Source organism: Linepithema humile, chromosome 1 (assembly GCF_040581485.1).
Source record: "Linepithema humile isolate Giens D197 chromosome 1, Lhum_UNIL_v1.0, whole genome shotgun sequence".
Classification (NCBI taxonomy): domain Eukaryota; kingdom Metazoa; phylum Arthropoda; class Insecta; order Hymenoptera; family Formicidae; genus Linepithema; species Linepithema humile.
In genome coordinates, this window is record NC_090128.1 from 22,163,449 (window position 1) to 22,187,985 (window position 24,537).

At 32.9% G+C, this 24,537-nt stretch overlaps 3 protein-coding genes and 1 long non-coding RNA gene across 7 annotated transcripts in view; 1 reads left to right on the plus strand and 3 right to left on the minus strand.

Annotated features, from left to right (window-relative positions):
• LOC136997325 (transcription initiation factor TFIID subunit 7-like) overlaps nucleotides 1-24,537 on the minus strand; it is a 297,656-nt gene that overhangs the window by 35,382 nt on the left and 237,737 nt on the right. The window lies entirely within an intron of this gene.
• Nucleotides 2,586-6,098, minus strand: LOC136997189 (uncharacterized). The gene has a single exon (XM_067347645.1). The coding sequence runs from the start codon at nucleotides 5,841-5,843 to the stop codon at nucleotides 2,586-2,588; it is 3,258 nt and encodes a 1,085-aa protein (XP_067203746.1). The 5' UTR covers nucleotides 5,844-6,098.
• LOC136998433 (putative uncharacterized protein DDB_G0290521) lies at nucleotides 12,681-14,666 on the plus strand. The gene is made up of 3 exons (XM_067351031.1): nucleotides 12,681-12,961; nucleotides 14,082-14,432; nucleotides 14,509-14,666. Exons 1-3 carry the CDS (start codon nucleotides 12,817-12,819, stop codon nucleotides 14,664-14,666), a joined length of 654 nt encoding a protein of 217 aa, XP_067207132.1. The 5' UTR covers nucleotides 12,681-12,816.
• Nucleotides 16,702-23,523, minus strand: LOC136998438 (uncharacterized). Of its 4 annotated transcripts, none has more exons than XR_010889013.1 (3): nucleotides 18,212-23,483; nucleotides 17,538-18,156; nucleotides 16,702-17,245 (listed from the first exon to the last, which is right to left on the minus strand). It is a non-coding gene; the product is annotated as an uncharacterized lncRNA (long non-coding RNA). The 4 variants fall into 4 exon arrangements; XR_010889012.1 differs by having other exon boundaries at nucleotides 16,702-17,249; XR_010889011.1 differs by having other exon boundaries at nucleotides 16,702-17,698; nucleotides 17,802-18,156; nucleotides 18,212-23,482.

The window sequence follows — 24,537 nt, forward strand, 5'->3', positions numbered from 1 at the left end:
CCCTTCACATACTAGAGGCGACTGTGTGACGTCGTTTGTTTACATGTCCCATACCTGCCAGAGAGTCCGGGGTACCTCATATAGACGCGGCCCCAGCACATATACATCCCTTCCCTTCGCAGACTAGAGGCGACTGTGCGACGTCGTTTGTTTACATGCTCCATACCTGCCAGAGAGTCCGGGGTACCTCGTATAGACGCGGCCCCAACATATATACATCCCCTCCCTTCGCAGACTAGAGACGACTGTGTGACGTCGTTTGTTTACATGCTCCATACCTGCCATCTCTGGCAGGTCCGGGGTACATCATATAGACGCGGCCCCAGTATATATACATTTTAAAAAATTTTTCAAATTTAATCAAAATAAAAAAATATTACAAAATTTCGCAAAAAACTTGGCGCTGCTGTACTGAACTATTAACTTACATAAGATTCGCATCGCAATACTTTAACATGCTCCTAATCATTCCAACATACTTTAATCTATAGTATATGTGACGTAATACTATAGTCTAGTTTGGAGTATTAGAGCGAGTAAGAGCATGTTAGAGCAAGCGATGCAAACAAATTTCGGCTCAAACAGACTAGAGCGACGAAGCGGCAAGTGGCGATGCTATAGCCAATCAACTTACAATTTTACCGTAAGAACAAGAGTTTAATTGGCTATCGCGTCGCCGTTTGCCGCTCTGGTCAGTTTGAGTCATTGGGTTTGTTCGTTTTAGCTACACTGGGGCTGCTCTGGGTCTACTCTACACAGGATAATACAGGACAGATAAATAGTTTGTCCTGTATTATCTTGTTTAGAGCAGACCCAGAGCTGCCCCAGTGCAGCTAAAACGAACAAGCCCATTATAACACTTAATCATGTAAATTGTAAAATTATTGCTCATTTTCATTCTCTATAATATTTTAAGATGTATTTAACATGTAGTTCAGTACAGCAGCGCCAAGTTTTTTGCGAAATTTTGTAATATTTTTTTATTTTGATTAAATTTGAAAAATTTTTTTATTTTTGAATTATAAATACTTTTATTTAAAAAATTTTTTATTTAACTAGATACAGATATAAAAAAAATAACTAGATACAGATGCAATTATTTTAAAAAGTATACTTAAGAAAAATTAACTAGATAGATATAAACACAAATATCATTTTTAAATTTAAATAACTAGATATAGAAGCAAAAGTAACTAGATACAGATGCAATTATTTTAAAATGTATACTTGAAAAAAAATTAACTAATTGTAGATATGAATATAATTTTTAAATAAATAACTAGATATATAAAGATGCAAAAATAACTAAATACAATCTTATCGATGCTTATTGGTTAAAAAGCTGTTAGCGCAATAAATATAATTCTTTTTCGTAATATATACACATACAAGTTTTTTTGAAAGGTTTTTTATTTAAACTTGGCGTCATTTTCTGATTTCTGATATCACCTCTTTTATAGGCAGAATATATAGCGAATTTTTATTTGGTATATACAACTTTTTTTAAAATATATACATACAAGTTTTTTTGAAAGGTTTTTTATTTAAACTTGGCGTCATTTTCTGATATCACCTCTTTTATAGGCAGAATATATAGCGAATTTTTATTTGGTTTGGTATATACAACTTTTTTTAAAATATATATACAACTTTTTTTGAAAGGTTTTTTATTTAAACTTGGCGTCATTTTCTGATATCACCTCTTTTATAGGCAGAATATATAGCAAATTTTTATTTGGTATATACAACTTTTTTTAAAAGTAAAATATACAACAACTTTTTTGTAAGGTTTGCGTGTTTATATATACAACAACTTTTTTTGGAAGGTTTGCGTGTATACAACAACTTTTTTTTGGAAGGTAAAATATACAACAACTTTTTTGTAAGGTTTGCGTGTTTATATATACAACAACTTTTTTTGGAAGGTTTGCGTGTATACAACAACTTTTTTTTGGAAGGTAAAATATACAACTTTTTTGTAAGGTTTGCGTGTTTATATATACAACAACTTTTTTTGGAAGGTTTGCGTGTATACAACAACTTTTTTTTGGAAGGTTTATATATACAACAACTTTTTTTGGAAGGTTTGCGTGTATACAACAACTTTTTTTTGGAAGGTTTGCGTGTACTTGGCGCCTTTTTTTTACCTTTTTTTAAAAAGGTAATTTGTTGATTGTAGATATCATTTCTTTTTTTCAGTAATATATAAAATATATTACTAAATATATAAACTTTATATTGATATTTCAGAGTGAAATAACAATTGTGAAATAATTAATTAGATTTTGCTAAAGAGTCCCACCACCACCCCCGTCATATAAAACGGTCCTCTTTGATTAATGTTGCAATAATACAAAGTTATATATAATTATGTAAATATTAAACAAATCGTTTCTAGGCCATTGTATTTGTCTAATTTAAGCGTCATTGGCTTAACTTTTTTTATTTTCTTTTTTTTTACATATATTTGATTATCCATAAAGATTTTCGTCATCAGTGAACATATTTTAATAAAATATTTGATTATATATGACAATTCTTTTTACCATTTATTATCAAAAGATATGATCAAATAATACCACCAATTACTTATCAATTTTCTGTAAGAAAATGATACAGATATCTTTAGCGCCTCTAGGCCATTGTCTTTTTCTAATTTGCGCATCGTCAGCTTCAATCCAAGTATTAGACATTTCTTCTCTACATATACTTGTGTAATGACCATTTTCGATACATGATCCATGATGGAATATAGCACTCATAACTTTGTAGAATTGTCCAGCAATATTTATTTTAGTTGTTGGGATAGCACGTAAAGTAAACTTATCTGTTTTTGTTGATATACCGTCTTGAATTGCTATTAAATGCATGACAATTATATCTCCGGTTAATATTAATTCACTTTTACATAATATGTCATTTCCTGTACAATTTTCACATGATTCGTTGTGTAATTGACACCAATGAGAAAATGTTACATTTAATAATTCATTAAGATCAAAACTTTTTTTCTTCCGTTTATTAACAGGAATTGAAAGAAGGATATTTTTATTAACAATAGTTGTCGTATTATGACAATTTTTACATCGTTTAATGGAAGTGACTTGATGCTCAACTAAATTTTTTATATAATCGTATTTCGTGCAAAGAGCTATAAGAAATTCACATGCATCTCGTTTAACATTTTTGGAGAAAAATTCTCCTAAACTTTGTCGTATTACATATGTATTCAAGTTAGGCAGTTTGTTTTCATATTGATTTATTAAAATACCTAAAATACTTAATTTATCATACTCAAATATTAATTTTCTAATAACATTTAAATGTAAAAAGCATTGCAATACTGCATTTGCATAACACGAACCCTTATCTATATTTTGAAAACCATGCGTGACCCAAGTAATATTTTTTCGAACTTTTTTATGTGATTCTTGAACAGAACAAATTATTTTGGGTTGTACCCATAAAATATCTTTTATTTTACGATACTTTTCTTTTGAAACAGAAATTATATCTGTTTTGGATTTGTGTATTCGTTTTAATCGATTATATTCAACAATAGCTTCTTCACTAGCTTCTATAGATGAAGGGTCAAAATTGATCAAATGCAATCCATCTGAAGATGTTACTCGTGACAATGCAACATAAACTTGGCCGTGACTAAATACAGAATTACCTATGTCCATAATAGCATTCTGCAAACTCAGGCCTTGGCTTTTATGAACAGTAATTCCGTAACTTAGACACAATGGAAATTGTTTTCGAATAACATATGCTTTCTCCATCACCGCAAATTTGACATTTACTCTTTCAATTAAATATTCTAAACCTGATGGCAAAAGAAGCTTAATTTTTTCTATATAACCGTTAGAAATATCTTGTACAACTGAAATGACTTTAGCAATTGTACCATTAACAAGACCCAAACTAGCATCAATATTACGCCTTATCATAACTTTTGCCCCAATTTTTATAACAATTTGTTTCGAAAGCCCAGCTGTTTTAGAATTATCATCATCATTATTTTCCAACACTTTTAATATTTTCTTTTTGATATATGGAATACATTCGATTGTATCTTCAGCAATTAATAATATTTCTTTCGAAGCAATACGACTTAACATTGCAGCATTCAAAACGTCACACATGTGACAAGTGGGCAATAAACAAACGGTATCTGATGGCAAATTGTTAATAAAATCACATAATTCATTTAATCTAGATTCGAAGGAATCTTCTGTAAAAGATATTTTCCTATTTTCCAAAATTTCATAATCAGACTTTGTTAATAAACCAATACGAATTCTTGACAATAATTCACGATAAGACTCATCTTCTTGCTGGCGCATATTAATTGTCAACTCATCGTAATCAAATAATGTAGTCCACAAATTTACAGTCTGTAGGCAACCGATATATTTGTTAACTTTTTCATTTGACAAATCTTTAAAGACAGAATCTTCATGTACAGGAGGCAATTGAAGCAAATCTCCAAACAAAAGAATATGCCTTTTACCAAACCAGCCATCATCACAATCACTTGAATCAAATATTTCAGACAATCGAAGATGTATGTACATTAAAGTCAAATTAGATATCATTGATACTTCATCGATTATAAAAAGAATAACATCTTTAAGTTCCGCTCGTAAAAGTTTTAACACATGATCAGACAATCGTTTATATTTAGGAGTATTACCATGTTCAACAGGTAATTGAAGCAATCTATGAACTGTCAAACCGTCTATATTAAACGCTGCTATGCCAGTAGGTGCTGCTACAGCAGTATCTTTTTTGAGATTTTGTTTTATCCAGCACTTAACAGTTTTAATTAAATAACTTTTTCCAGTACCACCTTCTCCACTAACATATAATCGCAATATTGATTTATCTGACTCTATAATAGTAAGAACTCTATCGAATACTCTTTTTTGATCTATATTTAATTTCGCAATCATTTCTGATACATCAATATCTTTAATATTTTTATCACCGAGATCCTTAAAATCTTGCATCGCTTCACCAGCTTCTATATTTTGAACACCTATTGGATTGTCAGGATCATCTTGCGACTCATGTTTTTGTACTTCATCTAAATGTTGCTGCACTAACTCTTTAGCATTTTCAAATGCTTTTTGCAATTCTTCTAGTTTTTCGTGATATTGTAATGCTTCTGTTAAATGTAGTTTTACCTTGTGAAATGATTCTGCATAAGTATCACATCCATTTCTAAGCTCTTCTAATTCTCTCCACGGTTCGAACAGAAGTAATAACGCAAAGAAATACTTTTCCGGTTGTGTATTAACATTATATCTATAATGATTAATAAGATATCCACGCTGTCGTCGTCTAAGATATCCATTTTTAAATTTATAGAATTCAACAAACTTATTTTGTGGTTTGATTTTTGTAATATCATACCATTTTGCAAACTCATAAAGAGACATACATTCTAATTCTTTTGGTCTCTGTGGATAGTGGTTATCTATCAAAGATTCACAAAATATATCTGTCGATTGATCATCAAGTACTTCAATCTCTTTACGAGTTTTCAATTTTCTACATCTTATTCGATTAACATCTAACCATCTAATAGTTGTATTTGGATCAGTTCCATATAAAGCAATACCCAGTAATGTATCAGCAGCTTTAAGAGCTCCACATTCTCTATTACTCGTGAATCGCAAGGCAATACTCCAAAGATAGCTCATCAATGATTTATTCGTATTATTTTTAGTATTAATAATAGTATCAGACAACTCACATTTTCCCGCTTTATTCATATATTTAGTAATGTACCAGGTAAGCAGTGACGACTTTTCGCCAATAAATTGTATATCCATATTTCCTTCCCATGCAGTAAGAAGAACAGGATTATAATCATTTATATTACTTTCATCTTCAGTTCGCGGAAGATCATAAAGCCTGCTTCTATGTTTTAATTGCTTTCTACCTGCTATGGCAGTTGTGACATCTCTTATACTTAACGTCTCAGTGACAGGACGAGGAAATCCAAAACGACATCTCCGAACAACTTTACGTCCAACTTTTTTAGAACGGAGACAGTAATCATTATGTTTGTGTCGTTGATGCGTATTAACACGTCTGTACAATAATGGTGAAATATTTTTATCTGGCATTTTACAACTTATATATTGTAAAATAAATTTGGAAACTTCTTCAATAGAAGATTCACCAAGAATTGGAGCATTTTTTATCCAAATTAATAAATGAAAATGTTGTATGCCTCTACCTTGGTATTCTCGTCGCCAAAAATAATGAGTGACTTCTCCGATCGGATGATCTTTGGAACAAATAAAGTCAAGCATCGCACGAAACGTATTATCGAGAAATCTTGATGTTGACACAGGATCTCTAGCAACAAGTACACTGGTGCATGCCGAAGAATCGCACCATCCATTTACTTCACGAATATATTCACCTAACTCTTCCCATAACCATTCAGCGGGACTTAATGTTAGAAACCATGTTGCAGGTCCATAATGTTGTGTCATACAATTTAAATTATTTCGCGGTTTACTCCAGAATTGTTCCGTATTCCTTAGTGTCGAAAATATTGTGGTTAAATCGGATTCTAACAATTCTTTGGACATTGCTTCTAAATATTCCGCAGCCGTATAACGAACTTGTGGATTAGTTACATTCATCTTATGAAAAATTCCACGATTTAATTGACGGATATTCGTATTATTTAACAAAAAGAATAGGTATTGTTGATTTAATCTATACTGTGGATGTTTAGACATCAAACGACATTTAACAAATTCATGATCATGAAGCTTGACCTGCCTAGTTTCGTGCTGTCCATTAATACCAAAAGGATATAAATCTGGAAAACATAACAAATCCAAACATTTCTCACGATTATCCAAAGGTAAATCATAGACTTTTAACATTTGATATAAAGCTGTTGCAGTTTTATTTGTTCTCTTTTCATATAATGAATATATAGTATATTGCTCATAATAACCATCATTTTCATCATTAATAACCTGAGTTAGCATTGCCTCATGCTGATTGAATGCAGCATCTCCAAGATTTTTTGTTCCCTGTATTTCGGTTTCTAAATTATTACTTAATGACACATGCTCCTCATCCAATACATCTTTTGCAACATTTTCATCCTCTTGCATCTGGAATTCCAGATTATTTAATTTTTCCAAAGATAATTCAATATGACTATTTGGTAATATTATTTCAGAATACAAAGGATTATTATTCTTTAACCATATTAATGCATCAAATACTTTTTTAACATTTACCATCTCTTCCCATATAATTTTTGATTTTGTGGGAATACCTCTGACTAAGATATATAATTCATGATTAATATTTATCGCATCGGTATTAGAACATAATTTGTTTAATGTCTCTTGTATAGGAAGTGGTAAATGAAATGTTCTACCTTTAACTTTTTGTATCATTTGCCTTTCAGGTAATTTTTTGTTCATAACAGTTGTCATTTTAACAACAGTTTGAAATGCTTTAGCTCTCTGTATAAGAATCTTTTCAAATGTATTAAGAGATGATATTACTTCAGGCACATTATTTGTAAAAAGATTATTCAAAATGCAATACGCAGGCATTAAACCTTGACAAAATTTTTGTTTACAATAAATACATATATATTGTGCATTAATTTGTTGTTTCTTCACATGTATCATTAAATCTTTCCAAACTGGATTATCTATTTTTGCTTTAATGATTTCAGAAACATTTTTTTTATAACAAAGCTTTTCGCATGATACACAAGCATAACGCGGTGTATCCATTAGACGTTTTTTCAAGGCTTTAAACGCATTCTTATACTTAAAAAAGATATCATCATCACTTATATTTGCATCGGTTTGTTGATGTTTGTATATATCTGCTTTCTCTTGTGCAGCAATAACAGTTTTATTTAATGCTTCCAAATCAGCACAATTTAATGCTTCATCTAAATTCAACATTTTTTGATACAAATTTATAAGTTGATAAATCAAACGCCTTATATTTCTTACTTTCGGAAAATGGGGCGATAACAATAGAATTGGTAGAAACATCGCTCCACAAATAGTGAAATTAATATAGCAACTTTGTGCATGACCAAGTTTCGTATTTGATGTTTTTACTGTACATGTACGAATACTTTCTATCAATCTAGGAACATTCTTTACAGTACATGTACTAACAGTTTCAAGAAATTTTTCATATCGTTCAATCAAAACTGGATTGTCAATTTTACATGAGGTACTGCACGACCACGATTTTTTTGCTAGTGCTGTTATCAAAGGTAACACATTTACAATTTGCCCTTCCATGTTCATTACTAAAGATTCTTCCAAAATTGCATTACAATATGTAGACTCTACAAAATAATTTTCAGATGATGCTGTGTGTCTAGATATCCCACATAACACATCTAATTTTTCATTAATTCCACAACACTTATCAACAAGAGTCAAGCATACTTCTGATTTCTTTTTAAGTACAGCTAATATATTATACATCTTGCGAATATAACCGTTCCTAATATGTATACACCAACGTATTATTTTCTCGGCTTCTAATTGTTTTTCGATCTGACCTGTAATATTTAATTTATTTGAAATATTTTTAATAATTATTGTCAAAGAAGTATGAAGTTTTATTGTTGAATTCTGACACCAAAAATTTTTATATTTTTTAACAATTTTATTTGCAACATTGCATTTATTTATTACAAATTTGCTTTTATTCTCTTTTCTTCTTTCTTCTCTTTTCTTCTCGTAATATTGTCTGTTACAACATTTACGCTCTAATATTTTTTGTCTACTTTGTTTGTTTTGCGAGCCTATAGCATAAAATATGCATTGTTGTGTGCTTTTTTCAACAAAATCTTCTTCATATCGCAATCTTTTTTTAGCGCAATCATTTTTTAAATCACTTTCATCTTGAGACCGTTTTTCAGAGCAACATCTTTCTAAATTATTTTTTTTATATAGACGTCGTTTTTTAGCGCAATTTTCTTCCAAATTATTTTCAAATTGACGCCGTTTTAAGACATTTTCTACATTTTGTTTATACTGATCTTGATTCTTATATTCATTTTCATTTTTCTTTCGTAATTCTGTAATAAATTCACGATTTTTTTGCAATCGATTTGCTTTTTGTTGCTCCGTCTCTTTTTGACGTCTCATACGTGCACGAGTTGCTAAAGCTTCTCTCTTTTGAATCAATGCTAATGGAAGCACTTTTTGAAGAGTATTATTTAAATCCTGAGGAAAGTGTTCAATCACATTAGATTTAAAAATTTTTATTAAATGAGAACGCATTAAACTATGATCATATCTCACTTTTTCAGGTTTAATATTAAATAATAATGAAATTGCAAAAGCTATAGCAAAAACACCGCAATCATTACTATTCGGTTGTTTTTGTACAGTAGGAAACTTGACAGGCCGCTCATTAAAAGGATAAGTTGGAAATAATTGTCTTAAGAACTTTTCATAATCACTGTGCAACTTTTTGTTATTTAATGAATCATAGATAAATAAATTTTTTCTATCATAATAACTGCATATCCAATGATTAGTGCTATATAATATCTGTATATGTTTTTTGTCTTCTGCTATAGGTTTTATATACTCAAGACGTTGCAATTTCCATGTCTCTTCAGGTCTATAATGTGAACAATTTTTTAAAAGTTGGTTAAAATGATCCATATGTTCATCGTTTAACCAACCGCCTTGAACAATAATATCTTTCTGATCTGATAACTGCGTAATTTCATTTTTCTTTCGTAATTCTGTAATAAATTCACGATTTTTTTGCAATTGATTTGCTTTTTGTTGCTCCGTCTCTTTTTGACGTCTCATACGTGCACGAGTTGCTAAAGCTTCTCTCTTTTGAATCAATGCTAATGGAAGCACTTTTTGAAGAGTATTATTTAAATCCTGAGGAAAGTGTTCAATCACATTAGATTTAAAAATTTTTATTAAATGAGAACGCATTAAACTATGATCATATCTCACTTTTCAGGTTTAATATTAAATAATAATGAAATTGCAAAAGCTATAGCAAAAACACCGCAATCATTACTATTCGGTTGTTTTTGTACAGTAGGAAACTTGACAGGCCGCTCATTAAAAGGATAAGTTGGAAATAATTGTCTTAAGAACTTTTCATAATCACTGTGCAACTTTTTGTTATTTAATGAATCATAGATAAATAAATTTTTTCTATCATAATAACTGCATATCCAATGATTTGTGCTATGTAATATCTGTATATGTTTTTTGTCTTCTGCTATAGGTTTTATATACTCAAGACGTTGCAATTTCCATGTCTCTTCAGGTCTATAATGTGAACAATTTTTTAAAAGTTGGTTAAAATGATCCATATGTTCATCGTTTAACCAACCGCCTTGAACAATAATATCTTTCTGATCTGATAACTGCGTAATCTGTACAATTTCTGTTTTTATCTTACTAACTTTTTGATTTTTATGTTTATTTTCATTTTTCTTTCGTAATTCTGTAATAAATTCACGATTTTTTTGCAATCGATTTGCTTTTTGTTGCTCCGTCTCTTTTTGACGTCTCATACGTGCACGAGTTGCTAAAGCTTCTCTCCTTTGAATCATTGTTAATGGAAGCACTTTTTGAAGAGTATTATTTAAATCCTGAGGGAAGTGTTTAATCACATTAGATTCAAAAATTTTTATTAAATGAGAACGCATTAAACTATGATCATATCTCACTTTTTCAGGTTTAATATTAAATAATAATGAAATTGCAAAAGCTATAGCAAAAACACCGCAATCATTACTATTCGGTTGTTTTTGTACAGTAGGAAACTTGACAGGCCGCTCATTAAAAGGATAAGTTGGAAATAATTGTCTTAAGAACTTTTCATAATCACTGTGCAACTCTTTGTTATTTAATGAATCATAGATAAATAAATTTTTTCTATCATAATAACTGCATATCCAATGATTTGTGCTATGTAATATCTGTATATGTTTTTTATCTTCTGGTATAGGTTTTATATACTCAAGGCATTGCAATTTCCATACCTCTTCAGGTCTATAATCTGAACAATTTTTTAAAAGTTGGTTAAAATGATCCATATGTTTATCGTTTAACCAATCACCTTGAACAATAATATTTTTTTGATCTGATTTTAACATCATCTGTTTTTCTATTTTGATAGACATTTTTGTTTTATTAATATTATTAAAATTATTCTATATTTTCTATATTCTTACAGGCACACAACAATCTTACAGACGCACAGCAGTCGATTTTTGTAGGCGCACAGCAGCCTTGTATGGGCGCACAGCAGCCGGTCTTTATAGGCGCACAGCAGCCTTGTATGGGCGCACAGCAGCCGGTCTTTATAGGCGCACAGCAGCCTTGTATGGGCGCACAGCAGCCGGTCTTTATAGGCGCACAGCAGCCTTGTATGGGCGCACAGCAGCCGCTCTTTATAGGCGCACAGCAGCCTTGTATGGGCGCACAGCAGCCGGTCTTTATAGGCGCACAGCAGCCTTGTATGGGCGCACAGCAGCCGGTCTTTATAGGCGCACAGCAGCCTTGTATGGGCGCACAGCAGCCGCTCTTTATAGGCGCACAGCAGCCTTGTATTGGCGCACAACAGCCTTTATTAAAATAAATAAATATACTTACCTGTTGAGAGAAATCTGCACCAAAATTCCACAAAGTCCTCGATCCTCCAAGAGTTCTATATATAAAATGTTAAATTTAGCAATGTAAATTTTTTTTAAGTCTCGATAAATAATTTTACGTTTATAAATGTCATTTTAAAGATTAGAATTTGCTAGAATAAACCATAATAAATAACATTGTTAATTTCATGAATGTTACCAGACTCAATATTTTGATTCATAAAATGACAAAAAATTTATTAAATATTTAATTAATTTCTAGTCATTTTATTAAATTGATTAATATAAATTTGCTAACATTATAAAATTAACAATGATTAAAGTATTATTCATTGCTCATTCTATTACATATTATGATATTATGGGAAAATATTTTTACTTTTATGACTTTAACTTATTACAATGAAATTTTAACACGGGAACATATTTACAGATCATTTTTATAATAATTAATACAAATAACCTTTATCTTATCTTATTAAGAACGTAAAAACCTTCTAGTTTATTTTATATATATAATTAGTACACATACCTCAAAAACTGCGTAATACAGCTTCTTCCTCTTCTTTTTATATTTATTGATCACTTATTAAAAAATCACTTATTTATAAGTACAAATAATACGACATACGACAATGATGAGACTGACACGCGTATACTTACAATGCCGTATACACAGAAGATGCGCAAAGCCCCACAAACGCGATTCTTGATTGATTGTGTATGGGTCCTGTCAGCTAAGATCGGATCTACAATAGGTGTAGCTTTAAGCCGCAAGAAATTAATCACTTAGGCCGGTATTCATAGTTGATTCTTATATTTAAGACCATCTCAAGTACAGTCTTAAAATAAGCCAATCACAGAGCCATATCAGACATTATAGAAGAATAATTACTGTCAATCTACTGATTGGTCAATTTCTTGCGACTTAAAATTTACTACACCTATTATAGATCTAAAGACCAATGTCCACGATACTAGAAATCGGTGCGAGAAATGTGTAGCCAATAAAATTGCATCTTTTATGTATGGAAAAGACAGGACCCACGCAGCCAATCAAGAATCGCGTTTGTGGCGCTTTCTGCATCTATGTATACTGTAGGTATACGCGTGTGAGTCTCATCATTGTCCTATCCTTTCGATGATTTATGGCGCTACCGTTAATAACGTTGTTTCCGCCTCGCGCTCGCAAGTTTGTGTATTTCATCACATCACATATTCAAGGATTTTCACGTATTCAAGGATTTGTGTTTCATCATCAAGAATCAATGAAAATAATCAAGGATATTAAAAGTAAGTAGCAAATTTCTTATAATATTATATAAAATAATGGCTGCGTTTGTCTTGCTCGCTTTTGTACTGAAAGCGTTATTCTATCTTCGACATATGAGCAAGAAAGGTAAACTGATGCTTTCAGCATGAAAGCGAGCAAGACGAATCCAGCCATTATGATATTTCATATAATTCAGATCCTAAATGTAATAGAATGTGAATAATACCTCAAGCGTTGTTAACTTTGTGATTATTTACATTATTTTGCATTATTAGCAGACTTATCTTAATCAATTTAATAAAATGACTAACTACTATTAATTTAATGAAATTAATTAAATATTCTGCATCTTTATTAATATTTCTAATCATTTTATGAGTTAAGACATTGAGCTTGCTAACAATCATGAAATTAACAATGATTGAAGTATCATTCATCGCTCATTCTATTATATTTAAGAATATAAAATCTGAATTAGATGGAATTCATTATTTCTATTGTATCAAAATCAGAAGTAAAAATTTGTTTCTTATAATATCACATAATGGCTGCATTCGTCTTGCTCGCTTTTGTATTGAAAGCATCAATTTAGAATAACGCTTTCAGTACAAAAGCGAGCAAGACGAACGCAGCCATTATGATATTATAAGAAACGAATTTTTACTTTTGATTACAATGAAATTTTAATACAATATAAACAATGAATTCCATCTAATTCAGATTTTATATTCCTAAATGTAATAGAATGAGCGATGAATGATACTTCAATCATTGTTAATTTCATGATTGTTAGCAAGCTTAATATCTTAACTCATAAAATAAATAGAAATATTAATAAAAATGCAGGATATTAAATTAATTTAATTAATTAAATTAGTAGTAGTTAGTCATTTTATTAAATTATTAAGATATAAGTCTACTAATAATGCAAAATAATGCAATTATTAAATTGATTAAGATATAAGTCTGCTAATAATGCCCAATAATGCAAAATAATGCAATTAATCATGAAGTTAACAACGCTTGAGGTATTATTCATCACATTCTATTACAAATGATCATTCAAGAACGTAAAGAAGTATGTCTGATTTCTAGTTTATTTTAAAATAAAAATATTTAACTATATATGTTCTCTTTTAGTGTCACAAGCCGATCAAATGCCGGAAACTGATAATACAACACTTATAAATGCAGCTGTGCTGCAAGAAGAACAGCAGCGACAATTGGCATCATTACCACCACCGCCACCCCCGTTACAGCCACCACCACCATCATCACAACAGCCACTGCCATCGCAGCCTCCACTGCAATCGCAGCCGCCATTGCCATCGCAGCCGCCACTGCCATCGCAGCCGCCACTGCCATCGCAGTCATCACTGCCATCGCAACCGCCACTGCTATCGCAGCCGCCACTGCCATCGCAGTCATCACTGCCATCGCAACCGCCACTGCCATCGCAGCCGTCACAGAAAGAGCAGGAACAGCAGAAACGTAAGTATAGCAACTATATAATAAAATATTTATTTTTTTAGAAATAGCAATTTATATAAACAATTTTTTATTTTAGCCAAAAGATGGAATAGAGCAGGCCGCCAAAGGAATGTTTGGAGCAGTCGAGGCTATCAAGGCTATCGAGACAGTCGAGGCTATCGAGGCGGTCGAGGCGGTCAAGGCGGTCGAGGCGCTAAAAGTGGTATAACAATAACTAACAACTACTATAATTAATTATAGTAGTTGTTAGTTATTACTACTATAATTAATTATATAGTAGTTGTATAATAAAAAGAACTTAAGAACTACTATACTTAATAATATTGTGCAAAACGATATAAAAAGAACTGAAGAACTACTATACTAAATAATATTATATATATGCAAAACGATATAAAAAGAACTTAAGAACTACTATACTTAATAATATTAATTATATATCGATAACGAACAACTACTATAATAAATTAATTATTACTATAATTAATTATAGTAGTTGTTCGTTATCGATATAATTAATATTATTAAGTATAGTAGTTCTTAAGTTCTTTTTATATCGTTTTGCATAATATTATTAAGTATAGTAGTTAAGTTTTTTTTATTTTTATATATATCGTTTTTAATTTAATACTTTACTGGTACTACTTGCATCGTATAAAAAATATAGTTTTGTTACTTTTTGTTACTCATTAAAGTAAGCGTACAATTTTTATTTTTAGATTACATAAATATAAAATATATATATAAGCATTAGAATACTACAACAGAATATTAAGTATTACTGGTACTACTTGCATCGTATAAAAAAGAGCTATAAAAATAAAAACTTTTACTTATTAAAGTGAGCGTACAATTTTTAGATTACATAAATGTAATTAAGTATTACTGGTATTACTTGCATCGTATAATTACTTATTAAAGCGTACAATTTTTAGATTACATAAATGTAATTAAGTATTACTGGTATTACTTGCATCGTATAATTACTTATTAAAGCGTACAATTTTTAGATTACATAAATCTAAAATATATATGTAAGCATTAGTTAAGTATTACTGGTACTACTTGCATCGTATAAAAAAGAGCTATAAAAATTATTCTATAGTTTTGTTACTTTTTGTTACTTATTAAAGTGAGCATACAATTTTTAGATTACATAAATCTAATTAAGTATTACTGGTATTACTTGCATCGTATAATTACTTATTAAAGCGTACAATTTTTAGATTACATAAATCTAAAATATATATGTAAGCATTAGAATACTACAACAGAATATTAAGTATAGTATATAAGTATTTTTTATATCATTTTATTATAATAATACTTTGCTGGTACTACTTGCATCGTATAAAAAAGCCATAAATAAAAATTATTATTCTATAGTCTTCTTGTTACTTATTATTACTTATTATACTTATTATTTCTAGTTCAATAATTACCCCCGGATTGACATGCTTCCTCTAATCACAAGAAATCACGTTCAGATCAAGTTTTAAGTATTACTGGTACTACTTGCATCGTATAAAAAATAGCTATAAAAATTATTCTATAGTTTTGTTACTTTTTGTTACTTATTAAAGTGAGCGTACAATTTTTAGATTACATAAATCTAATTAAGTATTACTGGTATTACTTGCATCGTATAATTACTTATTAAAGCGTACAATTTTTAGATTACATAAATCTAAAATATATATGTAAGCATTAGAATACTACAACAGAATATTAAGTATAGTATATAAGTATTTTTTATATCATTTTATTATAATAATACTTTGCTGGTACTACTTGCATCGTATAAAAAAGCCATAAATAAAAATTATTATTCTATAGTCTTCTTGTTACTTATTATTACTTATTATACTTATTATTTCTAGTTCAATAATTACCCCCGGATTGACATGCTTCCTCTAATCACAAGAAATCACGTTCAGATCAAGTTCATCAATTGCACTTGATCTGAACGTGATTTCTTGTGATTAGAGGAAGCATGTCAATCCGGGGGTAATTATTGAATGAACTAGAAATAATAAGTAACAAGAAGACTATAGAATAATAATTACTTATTAAAGCGTACAATTTTTAGATTACATAAATCTAAAATATATATGTAAGCATTAGAATACTACAACAGAATATTAAGTATAGTATATAAGTATATACTAGTTTTTTTATATCATTTTATAATAATACTTTGCTGGTACTACTTGCATCGTATAAAAAAGAGCCATAAACAAAAATTATTATTCTATAGTCTTCTTGTTACTTATTATTCTAGTTCAATAATTACCCCCGGATTGACATGCTTCCTCTAATCACAAGAAATCACGTTCAGATCAAGTTCATCAATTGCACTTGACATTACATAGTCATTTAAAAAAATGTTATATATTTAACTGACTAGTCATTGCTTATAATTATGATACCATCCTTTGAAATGAGATTTCTACTTTAGGTGTAGATGACTCTTCTTCCTTTGATTACAAAAAAAAAGATGGTATTCTACAAAATCAAATGAATATCCGTCTTCTCTTTCCATCCTAAATGTTTCCCTAGAATTAAAAAATAAAATTAAAAAAACAACGCTTATATATTGATAAGAATTAGATAATCATACAACATATAACCACTAGGAGCTTGCAAACTCACATGACTACTATATTGAAAACCCATATAAATGGTATATATATATATATTATATATTATATATAACAGTAACGCGAACATTCTCTGTTGTTTCTTTCTTTATGTACTTCCGACATTTGCAGTCAATCATCAACAATAATTACCCCAGGATTGACGTGCTTCCTCTATCTAAATTGATAAATAAAACAATAAAATTACATAATAAAATAATATATAACGTTGTTTTGTTATTCTTATTAACATCTTAAAATTAATAATTTTTTTACTTTTTTTGTTTAATTAGTTATCTAATCCTCTAAATTAATAAATTTCAAATTCTTTTAAAACAGTAAAATTACATAATAAAAAAATATATTACTCTTATTAACATCTTAAAATTAATAATTTTCTAACTTTTTTTGTTTAATTAGTTATAGTTATCTAATTTGCTTTTAGAATAAAATCACAAGAAATTACGTTCAGGTCAAGTTCATCAATCGCACTTGACATTATCCTTTGAAATCAGATTTCTACTTTAGGTGTAGATAACTCTTCTTCCTTCGATTCCAAAGAAAAAGGTGGTATTGTAATCAAAATCAAATGAATATCCGTCTTCTCTTTCCATCCTAAATGTTTCCCTAGAGTTAGAAAATAAAAATTAAAAAAACAACGCTTATATATTGATAAAAATTAGATAATCATATCATACCATATATAACCACTAGAAGCTTGCAAACTCACATGACTACTATATTGAAAACTCATGTAAATGGTAAAAATTATATATATATAACAGTAATATAACGCAGACATTCTCTGTTTCTTTATGTACTTCCGATAATTCAAGCCATGAATGATTTTTTTTCTGCCATGCTCGGAAGATCTTTTGTGCTACAAAACATGGTTCCTTGTCTGGATGATAGGTCAAAAATTTATCGAACAATTCGTGTTGCAATGCTGCTTTCTTATTTGTAGTATATGGCAACAACACATCTTTATGAGCAACATAATCTAATCCTGGAATAGCGTACAAACTGCGACTGCTCTCATGATTGCCCAATTGCCCAAGAAAGTTACCGCTTCTGTTTGAGCGCCGCTAAACAGTATATGAAAGTATTATATAACATATAAAGCAAAATAATGCTTCTTACCATAAAAGGACAATCTCGTTGATCAATGATATATATATACACTTATACACTTATTTCACTTAATACGAATTTCTAACAAATTTGGTCACTCGCACTACACTGCTCTGGATAAGCAGTCTTATTAAATGTGCATAGTGCGAGTGGCCAAATTTGTTAGACCGAATTCACTATAATTACTTTTTTTTTTATTTTAACACTTTCTGAACTGAAAGGTTATATTATATAAATGCCAAACAAACGTAAGCGCGCGCCGCGCGGCTTCTCAGCGCCATCGGCGCACCTAACGTCAGAAACTTGCAGATTCCACCATCTGCACAAAGTACACTTTCTGTCCACTAATTATCTAACTACAGAATACTGAGAGTGTACACTTCTGCACTTTAAGATCGAAAAAAATTTTTTTTATGAAGAATACTATTATTTTTGATATACACTATCTTTATTTGTCTCCACAACACGTTATATATAATTTTACGACCGATACTAATATATAAATGTAATTAATATACAGGGTGTCCCGCGTAAGGTGTACCACCGGGAACTGGGAGGTAGATGGGATTGAAATAAATATAAAAGTCCTTTACCGTTTTACGATATTCGCAATAATAAACGAGATATTAATTTTTACAATTGGACTAATGAGAGCGCGTCGAGAGAAGCGCTCGAGCCGCTCGAGGTCTAGCCCGGCCTAGTCTATCATACATTGGCTGCGGGCGGCGCGTTGGAAAGGCAAGAGGGGAAACGCGCCGTGGCTCGGCGCTCAGCTCACGTCTCGCCGCACCGCGCCTAACGTCACGCGTCTATGCCGCTACGCACAATCGCGATTACAATATGTATGTTGTATAATAATGACAAATAACTTATTTAGGGAAGAAAATAATAAAAGATCGCGAATTTGCGATAAAGTACGATACGATAAAGAAAAAAATTACAATTGTGGATACTGTAATTAAGTTATTTTGTATTTATGCGTTAATTTTTTACATTAACACGATTCTGTTACTTTTACTTTATTATGATATTTATTTGTTGTGTACATTTGGTATGAATTTTTTCACAGTGCAAGGAAACGCTATCGTTTCCACACCACCTTGAGGTAGATAGCTTGGCGCGTTTTTTTTAAAGTGGTTTCCCCAGTAGGCCTAATCCACTCTTCTCACACTTCTAATTAAGTGTATGTTCAAAGTGCCTTCCTTGCATTTGCAAACATACTTCTACTCTCCGAGAAATTTGCCGTGTTGCACGGTGCGCCATATCTGGAGTGATGGTTTGAAAGGCCGCTATGATTTCATCACGTACCTCATTTTCAGTACCATCACGTTTATGCTCGACTAAAGCTTTGATATAGTCCCAAACGAAATAATCGAGCACGTTTAAATCTGGCGATCGTGCTGGCCAAACGATCGGACCACCCCGACCGATCCATCTATCCGAAAAACGATCATTTAAAATTTCTCGTACTCTACGAGAATAATGTGCGGGAGCTCCATCGTGCTGAAAAATCAGCGTTTCCCGCTCTCGAAGAGGAATGTCCTCCAAAAGAATGGGCAATTCATTTTCCAGAAATTCTGCATATCTTTGTCCATTGAGATGTGCCGGTAAAAAATACGGCCCGATCTGAAAATTTGCCACAGAAACGTTATGGAAACAATGCAATAGAAAAAAATGTCTTTATTTGCAAGAATATTTACCACTCTGTTTGCAAATATTCCTGCCCACACATTTATGGACCACCGATATTGGAAGGTGCACTGACGAACAGCTTGCGGATTCTCCTCTTCCCAAAACAAGAAATTGTGAGAATTGAATACACCATTCGGCGAAAAAGTTGCTTCGTCCGTCCATAAAATGTGATCGGGAAATGAAACATTTCGCCGACATTGTGCAAGGAATCCTGCGCAAGTTTTATTCATGATTATTATACAGTTAAAAGCGCTATAAATATCAAATAAAAATTAGAATAAAATCATAAAAATACCTTCACAGAAATAGATGCGCTGTATTTCATCTCGTGGAAAAAGTTGCTGCACACGTTGAAAATGGAAAGGATGCAATCCATTTTCTTGCAAAACACGATGCACTGTGGTTCGTGGTATACCAAGTGCGCGACTTACACGGCGTATAGTATTTTGGGGATTTTCCTCGAACGCACGCAGAATTTGTTCGTCGTTGTTGACGTGACGACGCAATACCCTGTCACGGTTTTCATGCATAACAACTCCTGTTTCTATTGCGCGTAGGAAACATCTCGTTATTGTGTGCCTGCTTGCATGCCGACGATTCGGAAATCGCTCCGCGTACAGACGCTCCGCGACACGAGCATTTCCTCTGGCCATACCGTAAAAATAAATCATGTAAGTATACTCTTCCGTTGTAAAATTCATTATAAGCGCACTCTAATAATACATTACTAAGAACAGATACGTGCAACAAATGTGAATACGAGAAAAAAACAATATATGACCACAAGAAAAAAATAATTGAAAATATATTTTTAATTGTTTTTTTCTCGTATTTACATTTGTTGCACGTATCTGTTCTTAGTAATGTATTATTAGAGTGCGCTTATAATGAATTTTACAACGGAAGAGTATACTTACATGATTTATTTTTACGGTATGGCCAGAGGAAATGCTCGTGTCGCGGAGCGTCTGTACGCGGAGCGATTTCCGAATCGTCGGCATGCAAGCAGACACACAATAACGAGGTGTTTCCTACGCGCAATAGAAACAGGAGTTGTTATGATGCATGAAAACCGTGACAGGGTATTGCGTCGTCACGTCAACAACGACGAACAAATTCTGCGTGCGTTCGAGGAAAATCCCCAAAATACTATACGCCGTGTAAGTCGCGCACTTGGTATACCACGAACCACAGTGCATCGTGTTTTGCAAGAAAATGGATTGCATCCTTTCCATTTTCAACGTGTGCAGCAACTTTTTCCACGAGATGAAATACAGCGCATCTATTTCTGTGAAGGTATTTTTATGATTTTATTCTAATTTTTATTTGATATTTATAGCGCTTTTAACTGTATAATAATCATGAATAAAACTTGCGCAGGATTCCTTGCACAATGTCGGCGAAATGTTTCATTTCCCGATCACATTTTATGGACGGACGAAGCAACTTTTTCGCCGAATGGTGTATTCAATTCTCACAATTTCTTGTTTTGGGAAGAGGAGAATCCGCAAGCTGTTCGTCAGTGCACCTTCCAATATCGGTGGTCCATAAATGTGTGGGCAGGAATATTTGCAAACAGAGTGGTAAATATTCTTGCAAATAAAGACATTTTTTTCTATTGCATTGTTTCCATAACGTTTCTGTGGCAAATTTTCAGATCGGGCCGTATTTTTTACCGGCACATCTCAATGGACAAAGATATGCAGAATTTCTGGAAAATGAATTGCCCATTCTTTTGGAGGACATTCCTCTTCGAGAGCGGGAAACGCTGATTTTTCAGCACGATGGAGCTCCCGCACATTATTCTCGTAGAGTACGAGAAATTTTAAATGATCGTTTTTCGGATAGATGGATCGGTCGGGGTGGTCCGATCGTTTGGCCAGCACGATCGCCAGATTTAAACGTGCTCGATTATTTCGTTTGGGGCTATATCAAAGCTTTAGTCGAGCATAAACGTGATGGTACTGAAAATGAGGTACGTGATGAAATCATAGCGGCCTTTCAAACCATCACTCCAGATATGGCGCACCGTGCAACACGGCAAATTTCTCGGAGAGTAGAAGTATGTTTGCAAATGCAAGGAAGGCACTTTGAACATACACTTAATTAGAAGTGTGAGAAGAGTGGATTAGGCCTACTGGGGAAACCACTTTAAAAAAAAACGCGCCAAGCTATCTACCTCAAGGTGGTGTGGAAACGATAGCGTTTCCTTGCACTGTGAAAAAATTCATACCAAATGTACACAACAAATAAATATCATAATAAAATAAAAGTAACAGAATCGTGTTAATGTAAAAAATTAACGCATAAATACAAAATAACTTAATTACAGTATCCACAATTGTAATTTTTTTCTTTATCGTATCGTACTTTATCGCAAATTCGCGATCTTTTATTATTTTCTTCCCTAAATAAGTTATTTGTCATTATTATACAACATACATATTGTAATCGCGATTGTGCGTAGCGGCATAGACGCGTGACGTTAGGCGCGGTGCGGCGAGACGTGAGCTGAGCGCCGAGCCACGGCGCGTTTCCCCTCTTGCCTTTCCAACGCGCCGCCCGCAGCCAATGTATGATAGACTAGGCCGGGCTAGACCTCGAGCGGCTCGAGCGCTTCTCTCGACGCGCTCTCATTAGTCCAATTGTAAAAATTAATATCTCGTTTATTATTGCGAATATCGTAAAACGGTAAAGGACTTTTATATTTATTTCAATCCCATCTACCTCCCAGTTCCCGGTGGTACACCTTACGCGGGACACCCTGTATACATCAAAACTGCGAGCTGACAGGTCTGAGCGCCGCCATGTTAGAATAGAAAATGATGACGCTGACCAATAAGACACGAGCGACATACATCTCAACGCGACATATCAACGCGACATACATCCTAGCGAGATGATTTTTTAGATTTTTCGACTTTGAATGCATATATTTATTTTTATAAAGCACACAGAGCAAAAACAAGCAGATTTTCTTATGTAATTTGGGTATGCGCTATCGATTGAGCCTATTGCCAACTCAATCGGCCCAGCCGTTATTGAGATCCGATAATCTCGGCTTGTCTCAACTTTCGGGCTCGCGTAAAGATACACGGTCGGTCTTGCGCTGCGCGTGAACTTGGCGCGAGACACTACCGTGTCTCTTGATCCCTTCCCTGCCAGGTCCCATAGCCATAAATACGACACACCATTTTACTATCATTAGATGTATAGGTAGCCCAGCAGACTAGGACCAGGACTAGAAATCCAGCGATCCAGGTTCGAACCCAGCTTGGATTTTCTCAATTCCGAAAAATAAAAATCACTTGTCAACAGCCGCCATCTTGTAGACGTCCGCCATGTTGGACCCACTGCCGCCATCTTTTCCCCCTCCCCTCCCTGTGACGTCATTTGTTTTGACGCCAGACCAAATGTAGGTCAGTGGGTCAAATATGAGGTAGGTGGTGGGGGTTTGTTGTGACGCCCCATACCTGCCATATACTACTTATGTCGAACGCGCTTCTCGTTTTTGGCGCAACAGCGCAACGCGGATAAAATCTCTGACGTCTTTGCGCGTAGCGGTCAAAAAAATTGAGATATATCACAATATGCGACGACATGACGCGTTCTATCGAGCGGTCGTTGACATTCACGGGCGTAACAGATTAATCTTCGAGAACGAAAAGGTACCGAAGATGTTACTGATGCTTGACAATTACATAGCTCGTTACAGCGCAATCGACGAAGATTTCTTCGATTTCATCGTTACCCGAAACGTGGATGGCGATCGTCCGCGACGATCAGAAGAAACGCAAACGCATCGTCTCGTCGCGCATCTCGTCAATTACTCGCCGACGCTGACCATCGTTCAGATGTTCAAATTCGTTTTTGACGATTCGCTCACGATCGACAAAACTATTCAATTTATCGCGTTGCTTTGTCGAAACGACGATGTTTTTGAATTAAGAACCAAATACATTCTAAATCGATACAGGTATCTGGGAGAAGTCACGACCAAAGGTTTGATCGGCGGTTTATGCACGCACGATATGTTTCTCTATGCTCTGATCATGAGAAGAAGAAACGCAAACGACGTTTCGATCGTCGATTCTCGTGACGGATTGTTGTCCAACGTCGTGTCGTTCTACAATCAAACGTTTGAGAAATACGACATTGTCGACGTCATGGCCGAATACATCGAAGAGAGATACAAAACCACGCTCGTCGACGTCGTGCACGATTGTGATACAAGAGTGAAAAAAATTTTTCTATTGTCCAACGTGATGTTTTGGCGTTACGATACGATATCTTATGTGGACGATACCGTTCTGTGCTTCGTCGTCGACAAGAAACGAAGTGGCAGCAAACGATTGTTCATGGATTTTTTGCTGTCAAATATCAGAAATTGCGAGAGATGTCGACGTTACGAGAATATCACCGATGACGCGATTGTTAACGTTAATGACAATACTACGACAACCACCGGAAACAGCGATAAAAATTACCAATACACATCCAAATTCGTTCAACGAGTCAAATCCTTGAGCGATTACATGTCGACGCGATGTCAATTGTTCTTTCCGGTTAATCGCGCGGCGTCGACAAACGAAATTCTATCGGCTGGATTGCGAACCGACAAGATCATCGACACCTTTGTGCGA